Source organism: Colletotrichum scovillei (genome assembly GCF_011075155.1).
Source record: "Colletotrichum scovillei strain TJNH1 chromosome Unknown Contig00003, whole genome shotgun sequence".
Taxonomy (NCBI): Eukaryota; Fungi; Ascomycota; class Sordariomycetes; order Glomerellales; family Glomerellaceae; genus Colletotrichum; species Colletotrichum scovillei.
Window position 1 is genome coordinate 1,490,335 of NW_023336261.1, and position 26,121 is coordinate 1,516,455.

The 26,121-nt window shown below is 55.2% G+C and overlaps 10 protein-coding genes across 10 annotated transcripts; 6 read left to right on the forward strand and 4 right to left on the reverse strand.

Moving 5' to 3' along the window:
• Positions 1-403: 403 nt before the first annotated feature.
• HER10_EVM0010711 (filamentation protein) lies at positions 404-4,669 on the reverse strand. The gene is made up of 4 exons (XM_035480163.1): positions 4,393-4,669; positions 4,148-4,268; positions 1,225-4,079; positions 404-1,171 (listed from the first exon to the last, which is right to left on the reverse strand). Exons 1-4 carry the CDS (start codon positions 4,396-4,398, stop codon positions 533-535), a joined length of 3,621 nt encoding a protein of 1,206 aa, XP_035336505.1. The 5' UTR covers positions 4,399-4,669; the 3' UTR covers positions 404-532.
• A 348-nt stretch (positions 4,670-5,017) lies between these two features.
• HER10_EVM0012643 (uncharacterized protein) lies at positions 5,018-7,509 on the forward strand. The gene is made up of 2 exons (XM_035482035.1): positions 5,018-5,455; positions 5,511-7,509. Exons 1-2 carry the CDS (start codon positions 5,123-5,125, stop codon positions 7,476-7,478), a joined length of 2,301 nt encoding a protein of 766 aa, XP_035336687.1. The 5' UTR covers positions 5,018-5,122; the 3' UTR covers positions 7,479-7,509.
• A 449-nt stretch (positions 7,510-7,958) lies between these two features.
• Positions 7,959-9,322, reverse strand: HER10_EVM0006092 (WW domain-containing protein). Its single transcript, XM_035475687.1, has one exon. It carries the CDS (start codon positions 8,882-8,884, stop codon positions 7,970-7,972), a length of 915 nt encoding a protein of 304 aa, XP_035336093.1. The 5' UTR covers positions 8,885-9,322; the 3' UTR covers positions 7,959-7,969.
• Positions 9,323-9,723: 401 nt separating this feature from the next.
• Positions 9,724-13,162, forward strand: HER10_EVM0011813 (uncharacterized protein). Its single transcript, XM_035481232.1, has 5 exons — positions 9,724-10,656; positions 10,733-11,518; positions 11,577-11,893; positions 11,952-12,353; positions 12,417-13,162. Exons 1-5 carry the CDS (start codon positions 10,480-10,482, stop codon positions 12,976-12,978), a joined length of 2,244 nt encoding a protein of 747 aa, XP_035336615.1. The 5' UTR covers positions 9,724-10,479; the 3' UTR covers positions 12,979-13,162.
• Positions 13,163-13,706: 544 nt separating this feature from the next.
• HER10_EVM0004681 (uncharacterized protein) lies at positions 13,707-16,141 on the forward strand. The gene has a single exon (XM_035474317.1). It carries the CDS (start codon positions 14,831-14,833, stop codon positions 16,016-16,018), a length of 1,188 nt encoding a protein of 395 aa, XP_035335962.1. The 5' UTR covers positions 13,707-14,830; the 3' UTR covers positions 16,019-16,141.
• Positions 16,142-16,568: 427 nt separating this feature from the next.
• On the forward strand, positions 16,569-17,448 carry HER10_EVM0013106 (protein tyrosine phosphatase-like protein; the record flags this gene model as incomplete). The annotated part of the gene is made up of 3 exons (XM_035482474.1): positions 16,569-16,806; positions 16,939-17,289; positions 17,354-17,448. The coding sequence occupies 3 exons, from the start codon at positions 16,569-16,571 to the stop codon at positions 17,446-17,448; spliced, it is 684 nt and encodes a 227-aa protein (XP_035336728.1).
• A 187-nt stretch (positions 17,449-17,635) lies between these two features.
• HER10_EVM0008834 (uncharacterized protein) lies at positions 17,636-19,034 on the reverse strand (the record flags this gene model as incomplete). The annotated part of the gene is made up of 4 exons (XM_035478343.1): positions 17,636-17,787; positions 17,887-18,725; positions 18,781-18,938; positions 18,993-19,034. The coding sequence occupies 4 exons, from the start codon at positions 19,032-19,034 to the stop codon at positions 17,636-17,638; spliced, it is 1,191 nt and encodes a 396-aa protein (XP_035336331.1).
• A 543-nt stretch (positions 19,035-19,577) lies between these two features.
• HER10_EVM0009219 (HET domain-containing protein) lies at positions 19,578-21,910 on the forward strand (the record flags this gene model as incomplete). Its single annotated transcript, XM_035478712.1, has 1 exon — positions 19,578-21,910. Exon 1 carries the CDS (start codon positions 19,658-19,660, stop codon positions 21,908-21,910), a length of 2,253 nt encoding a protein of 750 aa, XP_035336367.1. The 5' UTR covers positions 19,578-19,657.
• Positions 21,911-22,078: 168 nt separating this feature from the next.
• Positions 22,079-23,722, reverse strand: HER10_EVM0000947 (2OG-Fe(II)oxygenase). The gene is made up of 3 exons (XM_035470711.1): positions 23,536-23,722; positions 22,624-23,468; positions 22,079-22,566 (listed from the first exon to the last, which is right to left on the reverse strand). Exons 1-3 carry the CDS (start codon positions 23,575-23,577, stop codon positions 22,434-22,436), a joined length of 1,020 nt encoding a protein of 339 aa, XP_035335610.1. The 5' UTR covers positions 23,578-23,722; the 3' UTR covers positions 22,079-22,433.
• Positions 23,723-24,377: 655 nt separating this feature from the next.
• Positions 24,378-25,852, forward strand: HER10_EVM0004926 (amidohydrolase). Its single transcript, XM_035474553.1, has one exon. The coding sequence runs from the start codon at positions 24,712-24,714 to the stop codon at positions 25,846-25,848; it is 1,137 nt and encodes a 378-aa protein (XP_035335985.1). The 5' UTR covers positions 24,378-24,711; the 3' UTR covers positions 25,849-25,852.
• Positions 25,853-26,121: the final 269 nt, after the last annotated feature.

Below are 26,121 nucleotides of genomic sequence, written 5' to 3' on the forward strand. Positions count from 1 at the left end.
GTGTGGCACGGCCCGCATACCGGTACTGCAAGCTACCTCAGGACAGACGCCCTCTGGAATGCAATGCTCTGTAAAGGTAAGGTATACACGGGGATGGATGCCTGAGGGAGGATAAAATCGCCTTTTTTGGCTATATGTTTTCTTTCTTTGTTTGTTTGTTTGAATAAGCGTAGATCCGGCTATTATTCTACCAATCCAGGAATGCAGTGGAAGAAAAGGGTCTGGGGAGGTCCTCGGTTTTTCTACTAGGAACAAAATGTGACGTGTGAGGATTTGGAAGGATAACCTGGTGCCGCCTGGTTGACGCGGAGAAGAGCGGCAGCGGTTGAGGAGCTCGAGCGGGACGATTTGCTTGTACGTATCCGTAAATGTGCCATGAGGACATCGACTGTAGTATCGGGAGGTAGATTTGGGAGACTTGACAATTAGCCGTCGGATTTGACTCGACGATGATAGGAACCGAGGCCGACGGCAATCAAAACCACACGGAAAGACCCAGGTCAGGATAGAAACGTAGTTATATAATTATTACTTAGAGCACGTAACCCCCGCTTCCGAGACATTGCCACTCGCGCACGCCGGTGCTCTCCTCCAGTTCGACGCACCACCACAGCACCTCCTTCGCCTTGTCTACCTGCCCGCTCTCCTCGTGAGCCCGGGCCAGCGCGAACCAGGCCTCTGCGTTATTCCATGCGCTGCCGAGCTTCGTCAGGGAAGAAAGGAGACCATACGCGCGGTCGCGAGCGGCGAGGCGGTCAATGGTCGGGACCGAGGTCGCCTTGTACGGCGCCGGCAGCTTGTCGTCCGAGTCGGACCTCTCCACCGACTTGACCGACGATGCCGTCGTCGCGGATTGATGACCGTTTGTCTTGCCGGCGGGGCCTACGCCCGAGGCGCCGGAGCCCAGACCCAGTGGTTCTGACGGGAGACCGTGCTGGGGGACAGCAATCTTTGGGAGATTTGGTGGCGGCAGCGAGAGGCTGGAGACGTTCTCCGGCACACTGAGTGTGGGAATGGCCGGCGGAGGCAGGACTTTCTCGCTGTAAATGTCGAGCAAAATATCGGACAGGCCAACGATGGCTGCTGGGTGATCGGGGTAATGGGTGAGGGCCATCTCAAAGTCTGACCGGGCCAAGTAGGGTGCGCCCTTTGCCAAAGAAAGATAGCCGAGCTATACAAGTTGTTAGTTGGGTCAATTTGCACATGATCAAGCATATAACTCACCTCCGCCCACACGTCTCCGAGCAGCTCGTCGACGCCCTTCTTCTCGGCCCAGCTGTTGCCCCTCATTGACAGAGAGCCTGTAGGATCCTTGGCTACTTCAGCCTCGAGTATCCCTACAAGCTTTTGCGCTTCTGAGATGGCTCCCTTGCTGTCCTCAAACATGTTGGCTCGACGGTAGAATCCCGCAATCATTAACCACACCTTGACCAGCAGCACAGCTCTTTGCCTCCGCTCCATGTCCTGGGGGAAGTGGATCAGCGGCAACGGGTTTGATATGGTGTAAGTGCCACTGGCAGAGATTTCGGAGAAATTTGTTGATCGTGATTTCTGGGAGGTGTAAGACTCCAAGTGATGGAGTGAACGTCCTCGTGACACAGAAGATGCCATTGAAGCCTGACGGTTGCCTGTGAGAGGGAAGAACTCGGACTGCTGCAGTTCATCGGCTGGGGTGAAGAAGACCTCTCCGTCAACCACCGTCGGTCCATGTGGATTAGTGCCTGCGCTACTGACACTCGCTGTCCTCTTGCGGCCGCTGCTGCTATCTCGCTTGCGTAAGCTGTGTCTTTTGCCAGATTCACTTCTCGATCGGCGCGTCAGACTGGAAAGACGCCGCGTTCGCGTCTCTGTTGGTGATCCGTTCTCTTGCGTGACTTGTATCGTCGGGGCTGCAACGCTGGCTTGTGTCTGTGAGGTTTGGGGGCGGGACGGCGTGACTGTTTTCTCCGTTTCGGCTATACTGGGTTGCCGCGTTCGTGTAGAGCCGAAGAAGCTTCCCTTTATACTTCTCAGCGTGCCGGCTGAGCTCTTTGGCACCTGCATCGTGTCAACAGCCTTGGGTGGTTGCAAAGTTGGCTTGGCCTCGAGGTTTCCGAATAGCCTTGTGAAAAGAGACAGTAGCTCAGGGCAGGCGTTAACGGCAATGTCTGGCCCTTCAAGCAACTCAATGATGGCGATTTGTGTCATCTTGGCCTCGAGAACACTCTCCTTTTCTGTATCATCCATGTCGTCCACTACTCCCTTCCGTTCATTAGCAATCTTTTCGTCCTGAGCTTCGGCCTCGTTAAGGTGTTCGCTCTTGAAGTGGATATCCTGTCTTCCGAATAGGACTGAGGGGTCGCCAAACTGCTCGAAAGCTCCATCGCAAGCCTTGGCTGCCATGTTGTAATCCTGTCTTGCGCTCAATAAGAGTGCCAAAAGATGCCATAGGGGAATCAGAGAACGCTCCTGCCAGTACGCGCCGTGGTATAGATCTTGCTCTTCGTCAGCAGACTTGTTAGAGATGAGTGCCGTCTTGACAATGTCAATCGCCGGGGTCAAATCTCGACGCTCAGCGAGTAATAGGCCAAGAGCAAACAGACTGCGAACATCACGAGTACGGCCGAGTTCCGGGGACAAGGATTTCCTTAGGCATCTGATCGCCTTTGTCTGAATCTCAGTTCGAGATGCCGCGTCGTACGTTGTTCTTGACCACTGGGCTTGAGAAAGGCCGATTGCCTGCCAAGACAATGCAATCAGGTGAGGCCGAATCTTGGGATGAAGGGTAGTCGCTTCGTCTTCTTCCGGAACAGTGTTTTCACTTTCAATGCCATTCCTCAGCTGCGGTAGTCTGGATAACCAGTCCTCTAGCTCATTGCCAATAACACGGGCTTTATCGATGGCTTCTCTTCCACCGTAGCGGCAAAGCGCCAAGATGCATTGTGACATGGTCTCAAGAACTGTGCCGTCGTCGTCGAGGTTGGACTCCAAGTGGCCGGTTTTGTCCACCCTGGCCTTGCCGTGTCTGACAAGATCGAGATACGAGTCAAAAGCCTTGAAGGCCAGGTCGAACTCCGCCACAGCCAGGTGAACAGTGAAGAGACATCGTAGGATTGCGGTTGAGTGGTACGTCTTGGTTGCTGCGGCATACAGAGTGTCGAGAACACCTCTGCTGAGGCTCTCGCGGCCACCCTGGCCTAGGTCCTTTTCGGCCCAACCGCGACCACAAAGAATGGACCAATTTCTGACAACAGCCTTGATGAAGGATTCGACTTCTTCTCTCGTCTCGTCGGCGCGGGGGAAGCTGGTTTCGCTAATGAGGAGCGCCTCATAAGCAGCCTCGGTCTTCTTCAGCTCGACCCTCAGCTGGTTTCGCGTGGATGAAGCTTCGTTTGTGATTTTGCCGATGAATCCTGCTGGGAATGGGATGTCAAGCTCGAGGATCGTTGACAACGCCAAATAGTACTCGAGCCACACCTGTCGTCTCGGCACCGAGCCCCTGTAACCATACCCCCCCGTAACCGGCCCTGTCATCGACTCCCAGTATCTAGCCCAAGATCGGAAGCAGGCGACCGAGTTAGGGTCCGCAAGTGACCTCTCGTTCGAACGGAGAGCGTCGCTTTGAAGCACACAGTACTCGGTCAGAAACAGTTCAGACCAGACTTTGAATTGCTTGTGGGCGGTTCGGGGACTCGGAGCCATAGATACGGATGGCAGTACGGAATCGAAAACGGAGAGAGCCTCGGCTGTCTTTTGGGTGTGAGCAAGGCAGTTTGCCTTGATGACGGCGGCCTTCAAAGCGCTGATGTTGGTCCATTCCGACTTATCGGCGGTGCCCAGCTCCTCCTCAATGTTCTGAGGTAGCTTGACCGCTGCCTGGTCGACCTCTCCAACCACCCAATGCAACAAGCCAGCGCAGACCTGGGCCTGAAATTTGTCTTCGGGGTGACTTGTTTCCCCGTCTATGGCGGCCTGAAGCTTTGATTGAACGTTGTCGGCATCGAGATCCTTGGCGGACACAGAGGTGGAAGGTCGTCCGGCACCAGAAGGGTCGGTGGCTTTTGCGATGGCGCATTCCGTCTCGGCGGCCAAGGTCAGACCTAGAGGGGACTCGGTGTCAGTAAGGAGGGTATCGCGGCGTTTGCGTGCTTGTTTCGAGGCAACGGACAGGCTCGGTCAGGCGCATGTTTCCTGATTTTGCGTACGAACTCGGGGACGGCGCTCCAATTGCCCTCGCACCGGGCATCGTCGAGGGCCTTGATGTAGTGGGCGGCCTTGTTCGGATCGGGCTACGAAGAGGGAGGAAGAAACACTCAGTCAGCTCCAAGGTCTCGACGTCATTTGAGGTCAAAGCCAGGGGAGGTCTAGACAGCAGCCCCTGGAGACCCAGAGGAGGGACAAGGAAGCACTCACAGCCATTTTGCGATACTGAAGCCTGTGCCAGTGATGGGACAGAAGTGCAAACCAATCCTACTAGCAGCGCATTTGAGCCCGCTGCATTGTTTTGTTGAAGATATCCTAGGGGGCAGGGCAGGGTGGGTTGGCGATGTTCGGTACCCAAGAATGGCTTAATTAGGAGAAGGCACGTTGCGTAAGTGATTGGAGCGACGCGATGGACACGCCCGCTTGTTTGACAGTGCGACTGCCACCAAAGGCCCAGGAAATCAAGGTACTGCGCAAGGTAGGTACGTTGACCGGCAGAAAAGTGCTGGCTGCAGCACAAGCTTGTGAACAGGAGAGCAGGACAGAGCACCAAATCCCACCAAGACCAGCACCACTAGCCTCCAGGTTGTAGGTCCCTTGATTGACATTTGGGGGAGCACGGGCCAGTCGGCCACCGGGCGGTGTCCAGGCCCTGCCAGGATGGCATCTGAAGACTGGACTCGACCGCCTAGCAGGGGTATGATGGTGGATCGACTATGACCAATCAAACTCAGCATTGCTTGTCGCTGGGGAGGATACATTCGATACGTACCTTCACTTACAGGAAAAAAGTTTCATTCAGCATCAACGGCAGGTGAATTCTTGGGCTGTGATCCGAGATATTGCCAGTTCCCTCTCACTACGGCAGCTCAATCACACAAAGGAGATCTTTCAATTGGTTTCTTATCTTATACCATTCAACTATAGCCGCACGAAAAAAATGTCTCTTTCTCTTCCCCCGGATCTCAAGGTCCTATGCCGTAAGTTGACAACCACACCACCGGCTCAACTTCCTCACTCAATCCCGGCCTTCATCAACCACGTCCTTCGTTGCAAAGATGCCTTATCTGCGCCCCATGATCCCAAAGCCTCATCTGAGGTCTCGAGTTTGGTTCATAAATTGAGAACCATCATTACGACTTTGCTCAATGGCAAGAGTGCCATGGGCCGCTTCACCGGCGCAACTCTCGTCAAGGCTGTTGTTGATGTTGGTGGCTGGGAGTGTCTTAAGGAGTCTGGCAATTGGGTTCGAGGGCTTTTGGGAATGCTTCAGGTAAGCGAGGTCCCGTTATTTCTCTCTCGATATGAATACTAACACTGCATTGTAGAAGAGCGACCCATTCCCGGTCAAGGAGATTGCCATTGTCACCCTCGTGCGCATATACAGTCTTATCAACAGCTACCAAACTCTCACCAGAGAAATCGCCACGCCCACGATCCCGACCTTCTTCAACGCATGTCTTCAGATGATCAAGCTCCCGAACCCAGGTCAGCGCCTCAAGACGCCGCTCGCTGTCGTTGAGACTGTCCTGGACGCCTTCTCCGCCATGATTCCCCTGTATCCGACGACCTGCCGCCCCTTCAACGGCCAGATCAGGACGGCCATCAAGCCCTACTTGGCGCCCACCTCTTCCGATGGAGCCACGATCCCCCAGTCTCTCCGCCGGGCAAGCAGACATTTGGCCATCTCTCTACCGCTCACCACGGCAGGCAAGACGGGACCCAGCGACGATTGGGTCAAGCTGGTAGACGAGCTGCGCAAGGACTTTCACTTTACCGCTGATCAGGTCTTCCGCGCCGTGCAGGAATCATGGGAAGCCTCGGCGGTGTACACCCGCTCCAAGGTGGACTTTGATATCCCGCCGCAAGGTTTGGAGATGGGGGATCAGCTCCCCAACTGGACTGGAATCTCTGCTGGCCGCGACAGACTCGTCGGCTTGCTGCAATACATGGCAGACGCCCTCCGCTACTCGACCAAGACCCCCGTCACAATTCCCATTGCGGCTCTCATGGACATGGTCTCGCGTGTATCGTTGATCAGCCGCAACTCCAAGTCACAAGCATGGGACCAGGCGCTCGAGACACAGCCTGCCGTCGGAAGGGAAGAAAAGGAGGAGCTGTGGGCCGCGATGCCCGACATACACGTCGCCGCTCTGGAACTACTCTTGGTCCTGGTGCAAAGGCTAGAGAACAACGCGCTTTCGACCATCCCAGAGATACACGACAACATGATCCTCGTCTTCCGCTCCGGTATCGACATCCCCGCCATCCGCGCCGCAACGTACAAGCTCCTCAATGAGACCCTTCCTATTGCCGGCCCTGGCCTGCAAAAGCTCACCGTCGAGGCCCTCGGCATCGTCTCCCTCGCCTGCTGTAGAGACATCCAGCAAGAGTCAGGCCACATCCAAAAAGTCAAGCCGGCAACCAACAACAAGACCGCAGCCGACACCAAGAAGAACACCATCGCCGCCAACGCAGATCTCTTCCTCCCCACGCAAGCCAACACCGCAGACGCGACCACCTCATCCTCGAAACAGACCCTCATCGCAAAGGACCACATCGCCGCCGCCGACGCCCTCCTTGCCAGCCTCTTGTCCCACCTGCCCCAGCAACACCTCAAGCCGGGCCTCCGCGGCCTCCTCGACCAAACCGCCATCCTGTCGCGCAACAAGGCCGCCATGCTCGCCAGCGTCCTGAACCCCTACACCAACCAGGGCGGCGCCATGTTCCCCAGCATCCTGCCCTACCTCACACAGCAGTACCCCCGCGACCAAGGCGTCGAAATCCTCCGCTCCAACATCCGCACCTCCCCCGCGCAACCCCCGGCGGACGCGCTCGATGGCATCACCGCCACGCTCGAGGAGCTCGAGGCCGAGGAGGAAGCCAAGGACGCCGACGACGAGGAGATCCTCGCCGAGATCCAGGTCGCGGGCGACGCGCAGGACGCAGAGATGAAGGATGCCGCCACCACCAACACAGCCAGCACCATTGTCGTTGCGGGTGACGAGGACGGCGACATCGTCACGTCCACCAAGACCGAGGTCGTCAATCCCTTCGCCGTCACCTCGGCGCAGAAGCGCAAGCTCCAAGACGAGGGCGCGGGCGCCCCGAGCCCGCCCAAGAGACAGAGCGTGGAGAGAAAAGAGGTTGAAAAGACGATGGTGGCTGCTGCGGCGCCGGAACCAGTGGCCGCCAAGCCGGCCGAGGAAGCGGATGACGACAGCGACGATGAAAGCGTGCACCTCAACATGGACCTTGACGATGATGAAGAGGAAGAGGAGGAGGATGACGAGTGAGACTGAGTGAATGAATGAGAGAGAAGGCAAGAAGACAAGAAAAAGGATTCATATTGTTGTCAATTTAGATGGACATAATACCCCCACTGGAGACGAGAGATTCCCTGGGCGAACGCAACCAAAAAGTTTGAGTGATTTGGATATTTGTTATAGTAGAGGCCTATCGACGTCTTGCAAGTCGAGCCCGGTATTTTGTACATGATACTGTTTGGTGAAAAGGTCCAGTATCCAAGGCCGTTGCGGCCCGACTTATTCTGCAAAGTCTTTTTTGTATAAGGTGTATGTTTGGCCCAACCACACCCCGATAACTAGCCAAGAGGGCTGTTTGCAATCCCTCCCCCCTTCTTTCAAAACGCCGCTGTATGAAGGATATTTGCCCCCTCCCTGATCGTCGCGATCGCGACGGCAACCCATTTTGTGAAATAGTGAACATTCGGACCAAAGAGACCCCCCCCCAAAAATTAGGAAAAGAATACCCCACGCCCCATAACTCAATCCCGCAACCAAGCCCTCCGCTTCTCCTCCTTCTTGGCCCTTCGCTTCTCCTTGAACTGCTTGAGCTCAGACTTGCTGGGCTTCTTGCCGCTCCGCTCGGCCTTGAGACTCCTTCCGTTGTGCGAGTTGGCCGCGGCGTCGACGTCGAAAAAGGCATTCATCTGTCGCCGGCTCTTGGCCTCGTCCGTGTGGCGGTCGGGCCCGTCGTCCAGCGTCTGGAACTGGCCGGTGAAGCGGTTGAACTGCGCCATCGCGCCGTACTCGCCGCCGTTGATCGCAGAGGCGGACGTCTGGGCAGTTTCGTCCTCGTCGGCCGCGCTGCCCTTTGCGTACCACGCGTTCGGGTCGTAGTCGCCGTGAATGGCTGGGTTGTAGCCGCCGGCTGGAGGGGCGTCGTTCTTTGGGAGGGGAGGAGGACCTGAGAGTGTCGCGGTCGCGGAGGCGGTCGTGCCTGGTGCTCCTGGTGCTGCTGCTGCTGGTGTTGCGCCGCCGGAAGTGGGTACGCGAGGGTTGTCCCATTGCGACGCGCCCGTGATGCGGTTGTAGAAGTAGTATGCCTGGGCTGTAGGATCCCACTGGAAGTCCCAGCCGTCGTCTTGTGTCGCTGGAGGAGCTCCGGCGGGTAGGGGCGGCGCCTCGTTGGGGAGGGGTGGCGCATCGGTGGATGAAGTAGGATTATCGTCGCGAGCGTCGGTAGGAGCGGGAGAGCCAATTGAGCTGGCCTCGCCGGACTCTGGGGAGCTCGAGTCTCGTTTCGAGCTTTCGTCTCTATCGCCCTTGGGTGAAGTCGATTTTGAGTCGTTCTCGTTCTCGGTGGGCTCTTGCTTGAGGTCGGAGGCATCATCGGCCGGTGTGCTTTGTTCCGGCTCAGCCTTGCGCGGGGAGGCGGCTTGGGGAGAGTCTGACGCCATGGTTTCAAAGTCGGAATGCAGGGTTTAATGAAGTGGTGTGAGTCGGATAGGTTGTCTTGTCGCGTGTGCGTGTGGGCGATTGGAGAGTGCTTGTCACCGGGTAATAATAGAATATCGACCCAGCAGGAGCTTCATCTCTTGAATGGGAAAAATGGTGATGTTGAACCACGCTTTGGGTGGAGTTGGAGTAGCAACGAAAGAGAAAGCTGGAAAAGGTACGGTTCGAGTCGCAAGTTTGACTGTGCTCAGAAGAGAACAGTGCAGTGCAGTTGTCCCACCTGAAATTTGGTAGAGACAAGGAAGATGCAAAATGACGGCACGGCGATTGACAGGCAGGCGGGTGACCTGCGCCGGGGTATCCGTGGTCACACTGTGTGTGTCGCTGGTCAAGGCAGGCTGACTAAGTTGGATTACTGTGTGGAGTGGGGGTGGTTTGTTTGCTTCTTCAAGCGGAAGCCCCCGGCCCAGAATGGAAGCGTTCAGTTCCTGCCATGGAAAGAACCTGAAGTAAAAGGCACGTACCGGATTGACCACCACCTTCCATTCCGTCACGGCGGAACACTGCGGAACACTGCACAGCACTGCGTGACACTGCACTGAGGAGGAGTCTGTCCAAAGATTGGGGACTGCAAGTGCTGCAAGTTCTGGCGCAATTGGATCGAAAAGAGACTGGACGGGACGTGGCCGCCACAGCGGTGCAGCAGGGCGGCAGGGCCAGCAGCACGTTGAGATATCCCCAGTTAAATAGGCCCTTCCAGACCATTTGACTGGACGGCAGATTGAACAACGGAGGCAGATCCGGACCACGATTCGGTTTGATTACCTTACCCTAAGGTAAGGTAGCTTGCCGGAGGAGAAGGAAGAAGACCTAGGAGGAGGCAGTTTGCGAAATAGGTACATGACTCTGCATTCTCGTGGGCTCTTGTTTACTCTATTTTCTCTTTCTCGCCGTCGCCTTTCCTCTTCCCTCTCTGGCGTTCCCCCCCTCATCTCTCCCCATCTATCTATCCCACCTCACCCGTTAGGTTGTTTCCTCTTCTCTTCTTCCAAAAAAAGAGAAAAAAGTGCGAGAGAAAGGTCTCTGCAGCTTGGCCAACCTCTGTCTCAGCTCCTTTCGAATACCTGCATACCATCCATCTCACCGCATTGGTTGCCAGCCAGCCTTCCACACCCTCATCGCACTATTCCAGCCGACATTCACAACCCTCACTGGGCGCCGCATCGAAGTCTTGTTGGAACCGAGAGCCAATGTCGACGTCTTCCGCAAGCCATCGTCTTCACGTGCTGCCTTGCTCTCCCCATTGGGACGGTTGTTTGTTCTCCTCTGCCTGCCGCTCACCAGCTTCTCGATCGGTTATTATGCTGTCTTTGCCTCTCGTCTGTATGCCCAATACCCCTCACTTTTCTTTCGTCGCGAGCGGTCAGTCTCGTTATACGACCCTGGACGAAACAGCCTTCCCATGACCTCCCTCTACCTACAGCCCATATACAACATCTACGACAACATCTCCTCGCAAAGTCACAGCCTCAAGTCTGCCTAGGTAGCTCCTCGTGGCACCAGTCCGGCCGCACTAGCTGCGAGGCCGTTGGCTGTCATGTCTGATCAGGTCAAGCCCCAGCCGTTGCGGCCTCTACTCCCGGCACCAAAAGCCTCGCAGCCTGCTTCTCCTTCTCTTCCTCCAGCACGCTTCCTTCCAGCTCAATCATCAGTCAAGAAGCGTCTGCCGAGTACCAAGGTTGCTTGTAACGCTTGTCGGTCCAAGAAAAAAGCAGTAAGCATAAACCTCTTATCTTGGTACTATGGCAGGTCCTCTTGACTCGTTTCAAGCGCTGACATCCTCAATCAAGTGTGACGGTAAACGCCCTTCGTGTAAGGCGTGTACAGAACTGAAGACACAATGTGTCTACATCAGCGCTAATGAGACGGAGACAGCCGCTATGGCTTTAAAGAGGGAAAATCAAATGCTTCGAGAAATGTTGAGCCAGCTCACGGCAATGCCGGATGATGTTGCCCACCAGACATTGAAGAAGCTCAAGTTCGCCGTCGACCCTTACGCTGCTCTTCGCGCCATAAGGCCGTCGGGGCCAAGAGATGCCCGGGAGATCCTGCCTCATATCTCGTCCAATGTCGAGTTTGAACTCACGCGACGCCATCCCATCTTGTATCCCCAGACTCGGAGATTAGGTCGTCTCGAGATGCCCGAGGATGTCGACTCTAGGCCTTCCAAACTCGCTCGGGTTGAGGACGTGTCCGAAGAGGCTTCAATTCTCGAGGACCGTCAAGCACCGGAATACCCTACTGTGGCTGAAATCCTGGAAGATGATCCCTCTACAGCCTCTCCAAGGCCTTCTCGAACATTTGACTCGGCATTCTTTGTTCCACCAATGGGCCCTATTCCCCCGCCGACGCCGCGCATTCGCAACGAGCCTCGCCTGAAAGATTTGAACATCGCCTTCTGGACCGTAGTGCCCATCAGTAATCAGGACGCAGCAGAAGTCATCTCTCTATATCTCGAAACAGATCATCCGATCTTGGGCTTGTTTGATGCTGATCTGTTCCTGGACGACTTGGTCTCCGGAGAAGTTCGGTACTGCTCTTCACTGCTCGTCAATGCTCTGCTTGCTTTCGCTTGTGTCAGTTATCCCCTATTCCCCCTTCTCTCAGAATAATGTCATTGATTGTCTTTACCAGCAAGCGTATGCGGCAAAGCAACCTGAAGCGTCTCGGTGGAGTCAAGAACTGGAGGACGAGTCAAATAAGCTCTGGCATGCGCAAAACGATGATACCCTGCCTACCATTGCAGCTTTGACCTTCTTGATCCAGTCCAGCGGCTGCAATGGCAATGGCGAACTCAATGTCAAGTTCGTCAAAGATACAGTAGCTATGGCGAAACGTCTGAGACTCTTTGGGTGTCCCGATGCATATACCTTCGTAGACTTAAATCGTCTCTCAGAACCACAGGCGAGGGCAACAGCTCAAGTTGCCTGGGGAGTTTTCAATACTTTAAGGTAAGGCCATACTCAAAAGTCTTCAGTTCCAAGTGAGCATAGCTGACGAAAAGCGCAGTATGACAGCCCAATTCTGTTTACCAGCGACTACTGAGTACCCTCCGACTCTTCCCATCCCAGGCAAAGCTAGGCTAGGGAAATCAACGACCGGGTCTGAGCACGAGCATAACAGCAGCGCGAATAGTACAGCGCCCTCGTCAGACTCGGATGCTCGTTCCCAGTCTCGAAATCGCACCAAGAGACGGCGATCTCCTGCCATATCAGACACTTTCGCCGCCTTTTGCGAATTATGGGTCATTTCCTCGCAAATCACTTGGGTTTACCAGCATGATACAAGTCCGGGTCATTCATCCCAGGCTTTTGCACTGGAAAAGTACAGTAAACTACTGTCTTGGGCAGATAATTTGTCTGAAAGTATGGAACGTGACGAGCACAGCCCATCTCATGTGCTTACCTGCCAGTAAGTTGACCTTTCCTTTTTTGTCCCGTCAGTGTACGGCGTGCGAATTAACAACCTTCACAGCATGTGGTTCCACGGGACTGTGCTCTACCTCTTCAGGCCGTTCATCCCAAGCGACAAACAGCATGGCTTCAAAGTCTGGTCACCGTCAGCCGACCAGATACCTGCCTTTTTCGCGGCCTCCGTCGAGCAACTCAAAGACCTCGTCGAGGTGTACGCGTTGTACCCGGAATCGACGTACAGCATCTTTGGGCACACTGCTCTCATCCATGTAGCCAACGCCGTAGCTAGCGACATAACGAATCCAGAGTGGCGACCCTACTTTCTTAGCTGCATCCGCGCCTACCAGGCCCTGTACAGCTCGTTTACCGTTGCCGAAGTGATTGCCGGGGGTCTCCTTTCCATGGTCGTCAGAAAGGGAGGCATGGACATGACGGAAGCCCTAGGACTGCTGGAGGACCTCAGATCTCGCAAGGGACCCAGGGCGGGCGGCCGGGCGACTGGCATGTTTGTGACTGATCTCGACCTCGCCGTGACGGACCGCGAGGCGGCGAGGGTTGATCGCTTGATTGAGAACTTTGAAGAGATGACCATCTTGGATGAATTTACTCAAGGTGTCATTTGAGGTGTGGGATGAGGGCATTCCTTACTACCGTTTCCCTTGCCTGTTGATGTGCATACTATGGGAGGTCTCTTGGGGAAGGGCCGGTTTTGTTTGATGATTTGAATTTTCATGACGCACATGCTGTAATGACGAGCCATCAAGACTTTATATCTTCACCACGATGCGGGTGTAATTAATATGCAATACAAGGCGGCCACAACTGGCAAAAGGCAGATCATGTTCCAGTGTCAGTTTTGCTCAACATCGTCGCTTCCTAAGAACATACTGGCTCATTTTGAACATGTTAGTCTAGGGAATTTGAGTAGACTAGCCGTGTCTTGTGATGAGCATTTGAGATCTGAGAGGATTTAGAGTCACCGAGTCTAGTGCCTAGCGGCCACATGCCTCAGATCTAGACACGGCATCTACCGTGATGAGAATCCAGAATGAGCTCGATGGTTCATTTCAGCCCTGTGCACTACTTCGCAGCCCGCGGGTTGATGTGACCGGGGTAACGAGAAGACAGCATTTGATAGGGCTCATAAGGACAATATTGAGTGGAACACCTTCACATGTCCCCGGTTATGTAATGCACGTCCAAGGTAGTAGGTACCTAGTCTGCCTTACAGGAAACAAGATCCTCGAGGTTGTTTTCGCACTGACCTCACGGGGTAAAAAGCAGAGCGCTAGTTCCTTTCATTTCATGTTTCCATCCTTCCCTCCGATACAACATCGGCCCTACGTTAGCTGCGAAGAAACATCGTATTCCACGAAACCATCCGACCACCACTCGGTCCGCCAACGCAACGTCCCAGGGCAATGAGCGGGCAACCCACCTTGACCAGCAGGCCTCCTTTGGTTTGATTTGGGGGTTTTCTTTGTGGCCACAAATAGCACACACACAAGCTCGAGGCATGACCATGGATGGCCGCCGCCGTCGCGGTGCCATCGCCGTCTACCCGCTTGCCTAGAAGTCTAGGTAGAGCGGTCACGGCCATCGCCTTCAACCAACGACGCTAGCGACAACAGAAACCAAGAGCGAATGGATGGCCGCCGCATCCGGACAGGTTGGGGTGTCATTACCCAACCCAAAATCGCCCGTTTTGGGTCAAGTTTCTTCTCAGATCATCACCGTCACCTAGCCTTCCCGCTCAGTCCCTGACGGAGGGATCGTCTCTCCAGCTTTATTGTCCTGTCCATAGAGTGGAGGCCGCCCTCGATGATACCTAGGTGCCTACAGCCTACTCCGTAGGTACGGAGTCACTGTGCTACCTCAAACCTGCGCCGCCGTCGCAGTCCCTGCAGATGATGGACTCGAACTTTCCCAGGACGTTTTCTTTCCAAATCTTTGGCGGTCTTGGCTGATGGTGCCCAGTGGCGCCGCTAGCATCGTCAGGAGAACCCGTCGCCGTTTCCGTGAAGGATCGGTCGCTTTGCTCTTTACCTTTGACAACTTGAATTAGGTTTTGATCCACGTTACCTACCTGTCCCTCGCCATCTCACTCCTCACCCTTTTAGAATCCTCGATCCGGGGGGCTGCCATCTCTCGGGTGAGGCGAGGGCCTGGCCATCTAGTGGCTGGATGGGCATCCGGAAGGGAAAAAGAAGCACTTGCGCACGCACGATCCCGTCTCACATTCCGGTGCACCGTGGCAGGGGACAACCTCCAAAGCGACGTCGCCTTTGACTACGGCCCACGGGGTCAAGACAACCACTCGGACGATTTTGTCGATCACTCTTTAATAAATCGTCCAATATCCCGCCTGCTTCTGCATCTGCTTCCCCAGACTCTTGATTGCAGCATTCCTGACAGAGCCGCAACCCCAACCGCCAAGCCACACACGGACAAGCAGCAGCAGCAGCAAGCGGAATCATGTCTTTCAGACGGGCACCTCTCGTGAGCCTCGCTCTCACGCTGTTGCCGTTGGTCATGGCCGATGACCACCCCTATGTCGCCGATTCAGTATGCGACTGCTACTTGACCAACACATCAGAGAGCTACTTCAGCAACCACCTGTTCTTCGACTTCCGCAACCTTGGCCAATACGCCGGGGTCCCAGATGCCCTCACGGACTGGGATGCGAGCGCCAACGCAAACACAACATCCGACTACTTCAACACAGACGCATGGAACGCGATATGGGGCATTCAGAACTGGAATAACACAGATCGCAAGGGCAAAGACGGCAACGACGCCACGGTCAACATGGTCAACTCGCCAAACAACATTTACATTGAAAAGAACAACGACAAGGACGCCACCTCGGACACGTTCATGAGCATGCGCACCGTCCGCTTCGAAGACTTCCAGTCCTCGGCCGAGATGGAGTCCGTCTCCATGGGCTACCACTTCGTCTCGGTCCGCATGCTCGCCCGCACCCTCGGCGACCCGGGCGCCTGCACGGCGCTCTTCACTTACCGCGAGGCCGACAAGTACGCCAACGTGCAGGAGGCCGACATCGAGGTGCTCACCAAGGACCCGGACGACCGCATCCAGTACACCAACCAGCCGTCGTTCGACTCGAGCGGCAACACCATCGACAAGTCGACGCAGAACGGTACCATGCCCAAGGGCACTTCGTGGCGCGACTGGGCCGTCCACCGCCTGGACTGGGACGCGAAGGATAGCACCTGGCTCGTCGACGGCTCCGAGGTGTCGAGCATCTCCTTTCAGGTGCCCCGCGACCCCAGCCGCGTCATGCTCAACTCGTGGAGCGACGGCGGTTCGTGGTCTGGCGTCATGGAGGTCGGGCACTCGGCCGTCATGCAGATCCAGTGGATCGAGATGGTTTTCAACTCCACGGAATCGTCTTCGAAGCGCGACGTCCTCGATAACAGCTACCACCAGGCCGGTCTCGGTCCTAGGGGTAACCTGGAGCGCCGCCGCGGCGAGGGCAAGTGCCAGATTGTGTGCAGCATCGACTCGTCAAACACCATTGGCGCAGCGGTGATGCTGCACAACGGTACGGCGCCCGGGCAGCTCCTGGGACAGTCGAGCGCCATGGCTTTCTGGGTGCCTGTGGCCTTGATGTCGGCCATGTTCTACCAGCTGTGGGCGTGATTGTGATTCACAGTCGAGGCGAGACGGGGGGTGTTTGCATCTGATTTAAGCCAGCATAGCAACGGGGTTCAAATATGGGATTTGTCTACTTAGCATCCTACAATGAAATACATTTTCAAGCTTACTCGATTTATGACCACTGCGATATCTCTGCCATGTGAAGTTATATTTGGGTACCAAAGTCAGCTACGAGCTTTTAGGTTGGGGTGGTCGGATCAAGCATTCAGAGCTCGACCCCTGTAAACCAGCACCAACGCGCGCCGCGACGTGCCTTGTACAGTGGGACACCCCCAGCACCCATGCGCCATGCCATGCCACCCACGGGCAGCCAGAGGATGCCACATGCCTCGGTCCCAATTGGATGTGGGACAATTGGGATGGATGGACCCTTGGCTGCAGCTCAACCTCCCTCAACAATCTTTCCCAGAAGCTTTGCATCCGCAAAAACACCCATTTCGCCAGCATCACCACCGGGTCCCGACACGAAACGATTCAAGCGCTCACCGCAAACGAAAGCTCGAATCACTACCCCCCAATCGCAAAGAACACAATGGCCGACGCAGCAACAGCAGCAGCGGCGAAGCCGCAAAGGCGGCAATCCTCCCCCCTCAAGAATGGCTACCTCATCGCCTACAACTTCGTCTCCGCCGTCGCCTGGGCCACTGTCCTCGGCCGCACCGTCGCGCTCTTCTACCTCCGCGGGCCGCACTTTGTCCATCTCGGCGTCGGCGACTGGACGCGGTGGACGCAGACTATGGCTGCCATGGAGGTTCTGCACGCTCTGCTCGGTTCGTTTGGATCCCCCTTACACTCCCTTTCGTCTACTCTTTCTCTCTCTCCCATTCCAACAAAATCCGAGAAGATAGAGTAGGAGGAGTCTAAAACCAGGAAATACACGCTAACATACCACGTCCAAACAGGCGTCGTCCGCGCCCCCGTCTTCACGACCGTAATGCAAGTCCTGTCCCGCTTCGTCCTCGTCTGGGGCGTCGTCTACCCCTTCCCCTACCTCGCCCGCAGCCCCTGGTACTCGTCCATGCTGCTCGCCTGGAGCGTCACCGAGGTGATCCGCTACTCGTACTTCGCGCTCACCCTCAGCGGGTTCCAGCCCAAGTTTTTGACGTGGCTGCGGTACAATACCTTCTTCGTGCTGTACCCTATTGGTATCACGAGCGAGTGCGTGCTGATTTACTACGCTGCGACGCCGGCTCGGCAGTTTGGGGAGTTGGTGCCGTGGGTTTCGTATGCTATTCTTGCTGTTTATGTTCCTGGTATGTTTACCCCCACATTGTATGTCTGTGGCTACGACAGGGGAGTGCTGACGACGGATGACAGGATCGTATATTCTTTACACGTATATGATGAAGCAGAGGAGCAAGGTTATGCGCAACTTGAAGGCTGAGGAGGCGGGCCGATCCAAGACGCAGTAATTCTTCAACTGAAAGAAGGGGGAAGATGAGAATCCAAAATTTAGGTGGGGTATAAGGACTATATAATGGTCGGGGGTATGGTTATAGACAAAAATGAGAAAAAGAGGATGGGCGTCTACCAAAAATGCGTCCTTTCTCCGGCAGCCGTAATAATAAGAAACAAAAGGAATCATCACAACCTATGGTCTCAAGCGGTGGCGCTCTCACCCGCCTCCTTTATGACGAGTTTGTCTTCCTCACTGGACTCATACCACTCGTTCCGCGTCCACTGGGCGATGAGTGTTGCCGCGTCTTCCTTGAGTTTGTCGTACCCCGTGTTCATCTTGGGTTCGAACATGTCTAGCCTTCCGATTAGTACAGAACTCGAAACTTATCGTACCGTACCCCGCGTACCGAGGCTTCGGCAGTAAAAGGGGCTGCGGGAGGGGTTCAACTCACTCATATGCGCCTGCGTCTCCTCCGTAGCGACATCATTCACAGCCTGCTTCCACGTCCCACCATTGTCCCGCTTCGGCAGGTTACAAAACGTCCGGTCCCGGCCCAGCACCGTGCCGACGACGCTGACCTCTTTCGAGCCGGCGGCTTTACCGAGGCGGGTGTACAGGTTCGCGAAGCCCACGTCGAGCTCGCGGTTGAGCTTGACCATGTACTGCACCCTCTTCTGCAGCTCGGCGCCCTTTGCGAGACACCCCACGAACTCGAGGTGCGACGTCGCCCAGGTGAGGCCCTGGGTGATGTGTTCGCGGTTGTAGTACGCCGCTCCCGCGCTCGCTGCCACGGCGGCGGCGGAGCCTGCTACCATTGCGATCTTGCCCCATCCCCATCCACCGCCGCCTTGGGAGGAGTTTGCCGGAGGAGCAGGTAGCGCAGCGACGGGGGCTTTGTTTCGTGAAGGTTGAGAAGTAGCTTGCTTCGCGCCCCAGAGCGCGGTGCCGAGGCCGCTGAGCTGCGTCATGGCGGCGTTGGCGGTGTTGTAGTGGCCCTCTGCGCCGTGGGCGACGACGCCAGGGGAGATGCCCAGGTAGGGCGTGTCGAAGGCGATGACGCCCTGGATGTAGGGGAACATGAGGCTGTTGAAGGTTGCGGTGGACGAGTCCGCCGCCTTTTCGACGCCGTCTTCCGAGTAGATTGGCTTTTCCGAGGTGAGGCCTATGACGGTCTCGGCGGCGACGATGCCGCCCATGGAGTGGCCTGCTAGTACGACGCGGACGGAGGGGTCTACTGTTGGCGAGGGGGTGTTGTTTGCGACTTCTAGGTCGATTACTTTTTCGAGGAGCCTGGTGGGGCGTCAGCGGATGAGCTGTCTCGGCCGTGGTGGGAATGGAGGATTACCAGTCGCGGAAGCGGCTCACGCAGTCTCCTAGATCGCCGCGCGTCTCGTATTTGGGATAGACGAGGACGTTTACGTTTATTTTTGGGAGGAGGGCGGCGAGGTCTGCTCGGAGTTGAGCTGTGAAGCCTTCCTTGTCGCCAAAGGTGTCGTCACCTCCCTGTGCGGAACGTTAGGGACCGGAAGTCATTAGAATGAGCATGGTCTAACGTACCTTGAACCCGTGGATGAAAACTATGAGTAATGTCTTCTTCATATTGTCTTTCCGTTGTAAGTTGCATGAGTGAGAACGAGGCGTTGGATGCGATGTCGTTGATGAAGCTTAGAGCTCGGAGCTTGACGTCTGTGTACAGTGTTAGGACAGTGCGCATGTACATGGTACCTGGAGTACACAGAATGCCCCGCCTTGCCACCCCCACCATGTGACAACATCCCTCCCTTATAACTCCCTCGAGGGAAAAGCAACCTCCTCTGTCTTACACGGAATGACTGAACTTTTCACACGACCACCATAGCCCATGACGACTCTACACAAGAACATCAATCAAGTCTTTTGAGCCAGAAGCCTAAAATGGACAGCCTTCTCCTTACCTATCATTCTGCTAACTTGAACCCGACGACTGTCGCGTTGGAAGTGCTCATTGGTCCACAGATATGCAGGCAACCAACAATGCTTGCTCGCTGCAGTCTGTGAGGCTGGGCGAGCTGCATGATCTCACGCGGGGTTGGTCCAACCTGGGATTATCGGCGGCTAGATGAACAGGCTCATGCCGTGGTCAGTCTCTGTCAACGCGCAACTCTCTGTGAACACACATTCTTCCATCAACTCGTACACCAACTTGTAAATCAGCGTGAATATCACCACATATCTGTGACAACATGCGACTCCTTAACGTCGAAACGAGAAAGCTACAAGAATTCGTCGTCAGTGTACCAAAGTATGCGATATTGTCACACACCTGGGGCGACGACGAGGTCACCTTCCAAGACCTCGAACACCCTAACCACACCAAGAAGCGAGGCTACACCAAAATCGATGGTCTCTGCTGCTTAGCAGCCAAAAACGGGTTTGAATGGGTATGGGTAGACACCTGTTGCATCGACAAGACGAGCAGCGCTGAGCTCTCCGAGGCTATCAACTCGATGTATCGGTGGTACAAAGATGCCTCCACCTGTTATGCCTACCTCGAAGACATTCAGCCAGACAAGTGCCCAATTTACGCCGAAGATGAAAACCCGCGCAAGAACATGAACGGTGATGACGACGACTGGTCATCAAACAATTGCGACTACCCAGAGGCATTTTTCAGCCACTTTCGAAACAGCCGGTGGTTCACGAGAGGCTGGACGTTGCAGGAGCTGCTCGCTCCCGAAAGCCTCTACTTCTTTAATGCTGCCTGGAAGAGATTCGGTACACGCTCCTCACTGGCGCACAGGATCGAGTCCGTTACCAGTATACCGGTCAGATTCCTGAGAAAGCATCCCTACCCCGATTTCCGCTCCGCTAGGGTCGCTGTGCGCATGTCGTGGGCCGCTCGGAGGCAAACGACGAGGGTGGAGGATGGAGCGTACTGTCTCCTTGGAATCTTCGATGTGAACATGCCCCTGCTCTATGGCGAGGGGGAAAGGGCTTTTGAAAGACTGCAACTCGAGATTCTGAAGGGGTCTCCCGACGAATCAATGCTCGCGTGGAGGTTACCTTGCGAGCTTGGATCGCTCATTTGCCTCAATTACCTCGAGGATCGAGTCCCGAAGAACCTTGATCGTAGCAGGTTGTTGGCCTCGAGCCCTCAAGAATTTGCCTGGTGGTTTGGCACTGATATCAAGGCATTCTACGAGACAGAAAACTCAATCATTGAGATGACAAGTCGCGGTCTGCGTATTACGCTTCCTATCGTCGAAGGCCGTATTTATTCGTATGGTGTGTTGAATCATATGACGGACAATACGTTTGACAAGATTCTTGCCATAAGACTGGAAAACACCAATGCCGCTGATGAGTATCAAAACGCTGGCCTGGTCACATTATCCTGGCAAATTGTAAAGAAATGTCAGAAGAAAGATATCCACATCGTCAAGCGTGCACGGGTTTACATCGGCAGAAACATTGGTTGGGATATTGATTACCTACATAAATGGACCCGTCTTCAACCACCACACAGCATTTTTGAACGCTTGGTGGACGTGATCCCAAAGCATTCTTATAACAAGGAATATAGTTGCGTGACTCCGTGGTGGTGGAAGGATCTCAAGACAGGAAAAATTGGAGGAATGGGGCGAATTTTCCTCCATTACAAGCAAAATTCGGTGGACGACAAGCAAGATCACGACGGTAATGGAGAGGAATTCGTCGTTATCTTAAGCCCAACGAGTGCGTTCGGCGCCTTCTTCTCTTTCGGCGTAACACCTCCGCCATTTGTCTGCCACACGTTGCCCATGCTCAAAGGAGAGAAACTCGAGCACTTTCTATCACGCGATGAATATTGCCACATATATGCAACACCACCTGGCGAAGACTATCACGACTTATCAAAGCTCAGAAACAGGTTTTCACTGGAGTCTGGCGTTCCTCGGGCCCGGATTCAACGAGAGAAAAAAATCGATTGTGACCACTGGGTCGTGAGTGTTCATCGCACACGGTCGTTGGCTGAATATGCTGGGTCCATCGCCAAGCCGATCACGAATTTGCGCCCGCTCTCGGGGCCGCGATGGTTTCGTGAGTTCCGCCGTGAGTTCCGCCACGACCCCTTATTCTACGTGAACGACCTGCTGCTCGGCCTCGTCCCTGTCGTCACCTGGGGACTGAATAGCAAAAGACGCCGCATATCCGGGAGCTGGAAGGAGGCTACCACGTGTGGGGTCCTGTCACTCCTCCTCTTCCTCCTTCGCTACAAAGCCCACCTTGCAATCCTATCTCAGGGGCGGCCGTGGCCGCGGCTGATCTCTCCGAGGCTTGCTTTAGCTGGCTTTTATCACCAAGTAATCTACGTGCCCTTCGCGTTGTGGTTTCCCCTTGCAATGTACACGTTGTTCCCTCGGTCCCGCAAGGAGGTCAAAGTCAACCCGCTTGTTTCGGTGTTGAGCTCGTTGGCGATTGTCATACTGGCGAGGCGTGTGCAAAAGTTCTTGTAGGATGTGGGTGAGATTCTGCGAGAGGATATGTGGGAACATTCATTGGTGACGCAGAGATAGTCATGCTGCATGCAGACGCCATCTCTTGATATGCCATGTTGTGTCGTTCGGTTTTGATGTGAAATGATTAGGTTGCGTTATAGATGCATTTCGATAATATTCTAGCTTCTCCGATCTCCTCCAACTTTATCACAAAACTTCCATCCCCATTGTGCCGAAGTAGTGCAATCTGTTGCCCTAGCCTAGTCATAATCACTCCATATAGCGAATGGTGCCATCGAAGGCAGTCTGTCCATGCTGAGGATGGTTTTGATTTTCCATCTCAAGTGCAGAGCTTGCGCCCCTGAACTTCGGTTCGAAGACACCGAGGCTCCCCTTCCCCTGTTAGTAGCCTTCGTGGGAACACTCTAAACTAAACTGCGAGAAGCCTCCGAAGGGGTATGATGCTCAAAGTGCCAGGCAAGACAGTTTAGCTCGCTTCTAGACATTAACTAGAAATTCTGGTTTGCTGTTCTCAACTACGCTAGTAGGTGGCCGTCAGCCTCTGCACGAGGTACTGCCCACTATTGATACCATCGTATTTCTTCTCCTCCTCCGTGGCGTACGTTCCTGGGATAGCCTCGATATGACTCTTGAAGTTGGGGTTGCAAAAGTACCTGTTCATCATCGTCAGCACGTCAAAAGCTTCAAGAACAGACAACACGGCCACTCACGCAATGCTGTAACGGGGAGGATACTCCTCCCCGTCCTCCGGCTTCCGCGGCGGCTCCACGACGCGGTGAATCGTGCTCTTGATAGTATCATTGCTCCACCGCGCAAGCAAATCCCCAGCATTTACAACAACCGTCCCAGGAATAGGCGTAGCATCCACGAATCGCCCATTCGGGCTCCGCACCTGTAGACCTCCACGATCATCCTGGAAAAGTAGCGTGATCGACCCGTAATCGCTGTGCTCTCCAGCGCGTACCTGACCCGGGTTCACCTTGAAGACGTTGGGGTCGACGGAAGGGTAATGCAGCAGACGCAGCGTGTTGTCCCCGACGTCGGTATACCCATCAAAGAACCGCTCGTCCTCCAGCCCCATACCCACCGCAATGGCGCGCATCACCTCGACGTGTAGCGCCTTGCACTGCCCAAAGAACTCAAGCATCTGCGTCTTGAATCCGGCCACGCGCTCGCCGTCCCGCTCGACGGGCCACTGGTTCGGATGGTCCGGCTCGCCGTCGCGGCCAATCTCAAACGACTCCTTGAGGTCCGGATTGCCCGCGCGCACCTTTTCGATTTCCTCGTTGGTGGTGAGGTTGCTGACCTTTTCGCGACCGGGCGCGGAGTAGCCGCGGTTGGCCTGCGGGGTGGTCCAGCCGAGGCCTTGCTTGACGGCGTCGGACTGGGAGAAGAAGTCTGCTGATTTGGCGAAGGTGGCGGCGCGGAGGTCCTGGCTGATGGGGACGTTTTGGAGGTAGATGAAGCCTGCGTTTTGGAAGCCGTCGAGGACCTGCTTTGCTGTTTCCTTGCGCTTCGCGGCGTCGCCGTTGAGGAAGGCTGAGAAGTCGATGAGCTTGATGTTTGGTGTTAGTTGGTGATGCTTGGGGCGATTATGATGGCATGTCACTGGTGTCACTCACGGGGATGAAGAGACCCTCCTTGTCTACTGCTGTAGCTGCCATGATGATCTAATTGCTGCTTTCTTCACTGAGTTAAGAGTGGATGTATGAGAGATTCAGAGATGAATGTGGTCAGTTGAGACTTGGGAGCATCACATGTATCAGGGTGAGGTGTAATCTCGAGTAAGAAGTCACGATAAGGTTCGTTACTAAATCCGTGCGGTACAGGTTCCGAGCGACTTATATCTATCCGTTGATACGGTAGGTTGTCCAAGTACCTTGTCGTTGGCGACTGGCGGCGGCCCAGCCAACCAGAGGCCGAGCATTAACATCGTAAGTTAACAGCCAACCACCGGCGCCGTCTAATCAGTTCCGGACGGGGCCAGGCGTTGCCCCTTGTTCATCCCCGGCCAGGACGGGGCATTACGGGGAGGGACTCAAGAGAGAACCCTTTAACAAGACCGGCTGGGTCCGCGGGTGCACGAGTGGGAAGTTCATCGGAGAGCTCCTACACGTTATACTTATGTGTAAGCAGTACCTCAGTGTCTCACACTGGAGAGGAGGGGGGAGAAGGAAAGTCTGACGATAAGAGGCCGGTCGTGCGTTAAAGGCCGGCGCGCGGAAAGACGATTGGAGATAACGGCGGGGTAAAGTAGAAAGATAATCGACAAGGGAAGGATTACCTTAGTACCTTACTTACCTTTGGAGACGCCCGCGTGTGGGGTTTTGCGAGGTATGCGGTGCATTGAGGCGCTTGCATATGAGGGGAACATGGATTGGAGGGGGAACCAGGCGTTGCGGGTCATGGCGACCTCATCACCTTCCTGGAAAGACGTAGTTTGTCGGGTAACTGGTACTTACCTTTTTAAAAGGAGGACGAGGGGCAACACAGCTTTGCTTGCTCCTGGGAAAGCTTCCAACTTGGAAACAGACCATAACATAACAAGATTGGCTTCTTTTCCTGTCCTTAGATTGCAGAAGAGATAAGCCGAGATCTCTCACCATCTCAGCTACAAGTGAGCCTCTTCATCTTGTAAGTCGACCCAGCATCATGCTTTGGAACCTCATAGCTGAACCACGGGTTAACGACAAGTAGATCAACGAACAAGACTGACTGTACTTTGGGCCATCTCAATGCCAGCCCCAAGTGAAGACGCAAGGCAGTAAAGGGACGTCGTCAGCTCGTCCGATTTCACAATGGCCTCATCCACAGCCATGACGGTGGTGGACGTCCACACCCACATGTACCCCCCGTCCTACGTCAAGATCCTCGAATCTAGGACCACCATTCCCGTCGTGCGCAGCTTCCCGCAAACACCAGACCCGCGCCTCATCCTCCTGGCCTCGGAGGAACAAGCCCTCGAGGAGGCTACCAAGGATCCTTCAGCGAAGCCTCCCGGCCGGCCGCTGACCTCTCACTACGCCTCGCTCGACCAAAAGGTTCACTTCATGGACACGCACAAGATTGACATCTCGGTTATCTCCTTGGCGAACCCGTGGCTCGACTTCATCGATGCCTCCGAGTCTGGCGCCATGGCCAAGGGCGTCAACGAGGAGTTCGACGGCATGTGCGCCGCGCACCCAGGCCGCCTCTTCTTCTTTGCTGCTCTTCCTCTGACAGCATCACTCGAGACCATCCTGGAAGCCATCAACCACGTCAAGGCGCTCAAATACTGCCGCGGCATCATCCTCGGCACCTCTGGGCTGGGCAAGGGCCTCGACGACCCGGACCTGCTACCCATCTTCAAGGCCATCGCCGCCGCCCGCTTGACCATCTTCCTGCACCCGCACTACGGCCTGCCCAACGACGTCTGGGGCCCTAGGGCGAGCAACGAATACGGCCACGTGCTGCCCCTGGCCCTGGGTTTCCCGATGGAGACTACCATCGCCGTGGCGCGCATGTACCTGGCTGGCGTCTTTGACGACGTGCCCGAGCTGCGCATGCTCCTGGCGCATAGCGGAGGCACGCTGCCTTTCCTGGCTGGACGAATCGAGAGCTGCATCATGCACGACGGGCAGCTGGTGCGCGAGGGCAAGGTCGGCAAGGGCCGCCGGACGATTTGGAACGTGCTCAAGGAGCAGATCTACCTCGATGCTGTCATTTACTCAGAGGTTGGGCTAAAGGCGGCCATCGATGCCAGTGGAGCGGATAGACTCATGTTTGGCACTGATCACCCCTTCTTCCCGCCATTGACCTCTGATGAGCAGGGCGAGTGGGAGAGTGTGAGCATGAATGCCGATGCCGTTGCTGTGGCGGTGGGTGAGGGAAGCGAGCAGGCCAAGGCCATCATGGGCGGCAATGCGGTTGAGATTTTGAGATTGAAGGTGGACTGAGAAAGTAGCTTTGAAATAAAATGAAAAGAAACTAGAAACGTATGAACGTCAATGGCAGATCTAAGTGCAATGAAGGTGAGCGAATCTCATATGAGAATTGGCTTGAGTGGATGAGCGAGGTTGACCGCTTTCCCAAACGAGCCAGTTTTGGTGGGACTCCCTTACACCGCCTGCCAAATTCCATCCCATCTACCACTTTCTGCAGGCATTTACTGAAAATATGGCAATTGGCCCCGCGGTAGAGCTTCATCCCGCATCTCATCACCTCATACT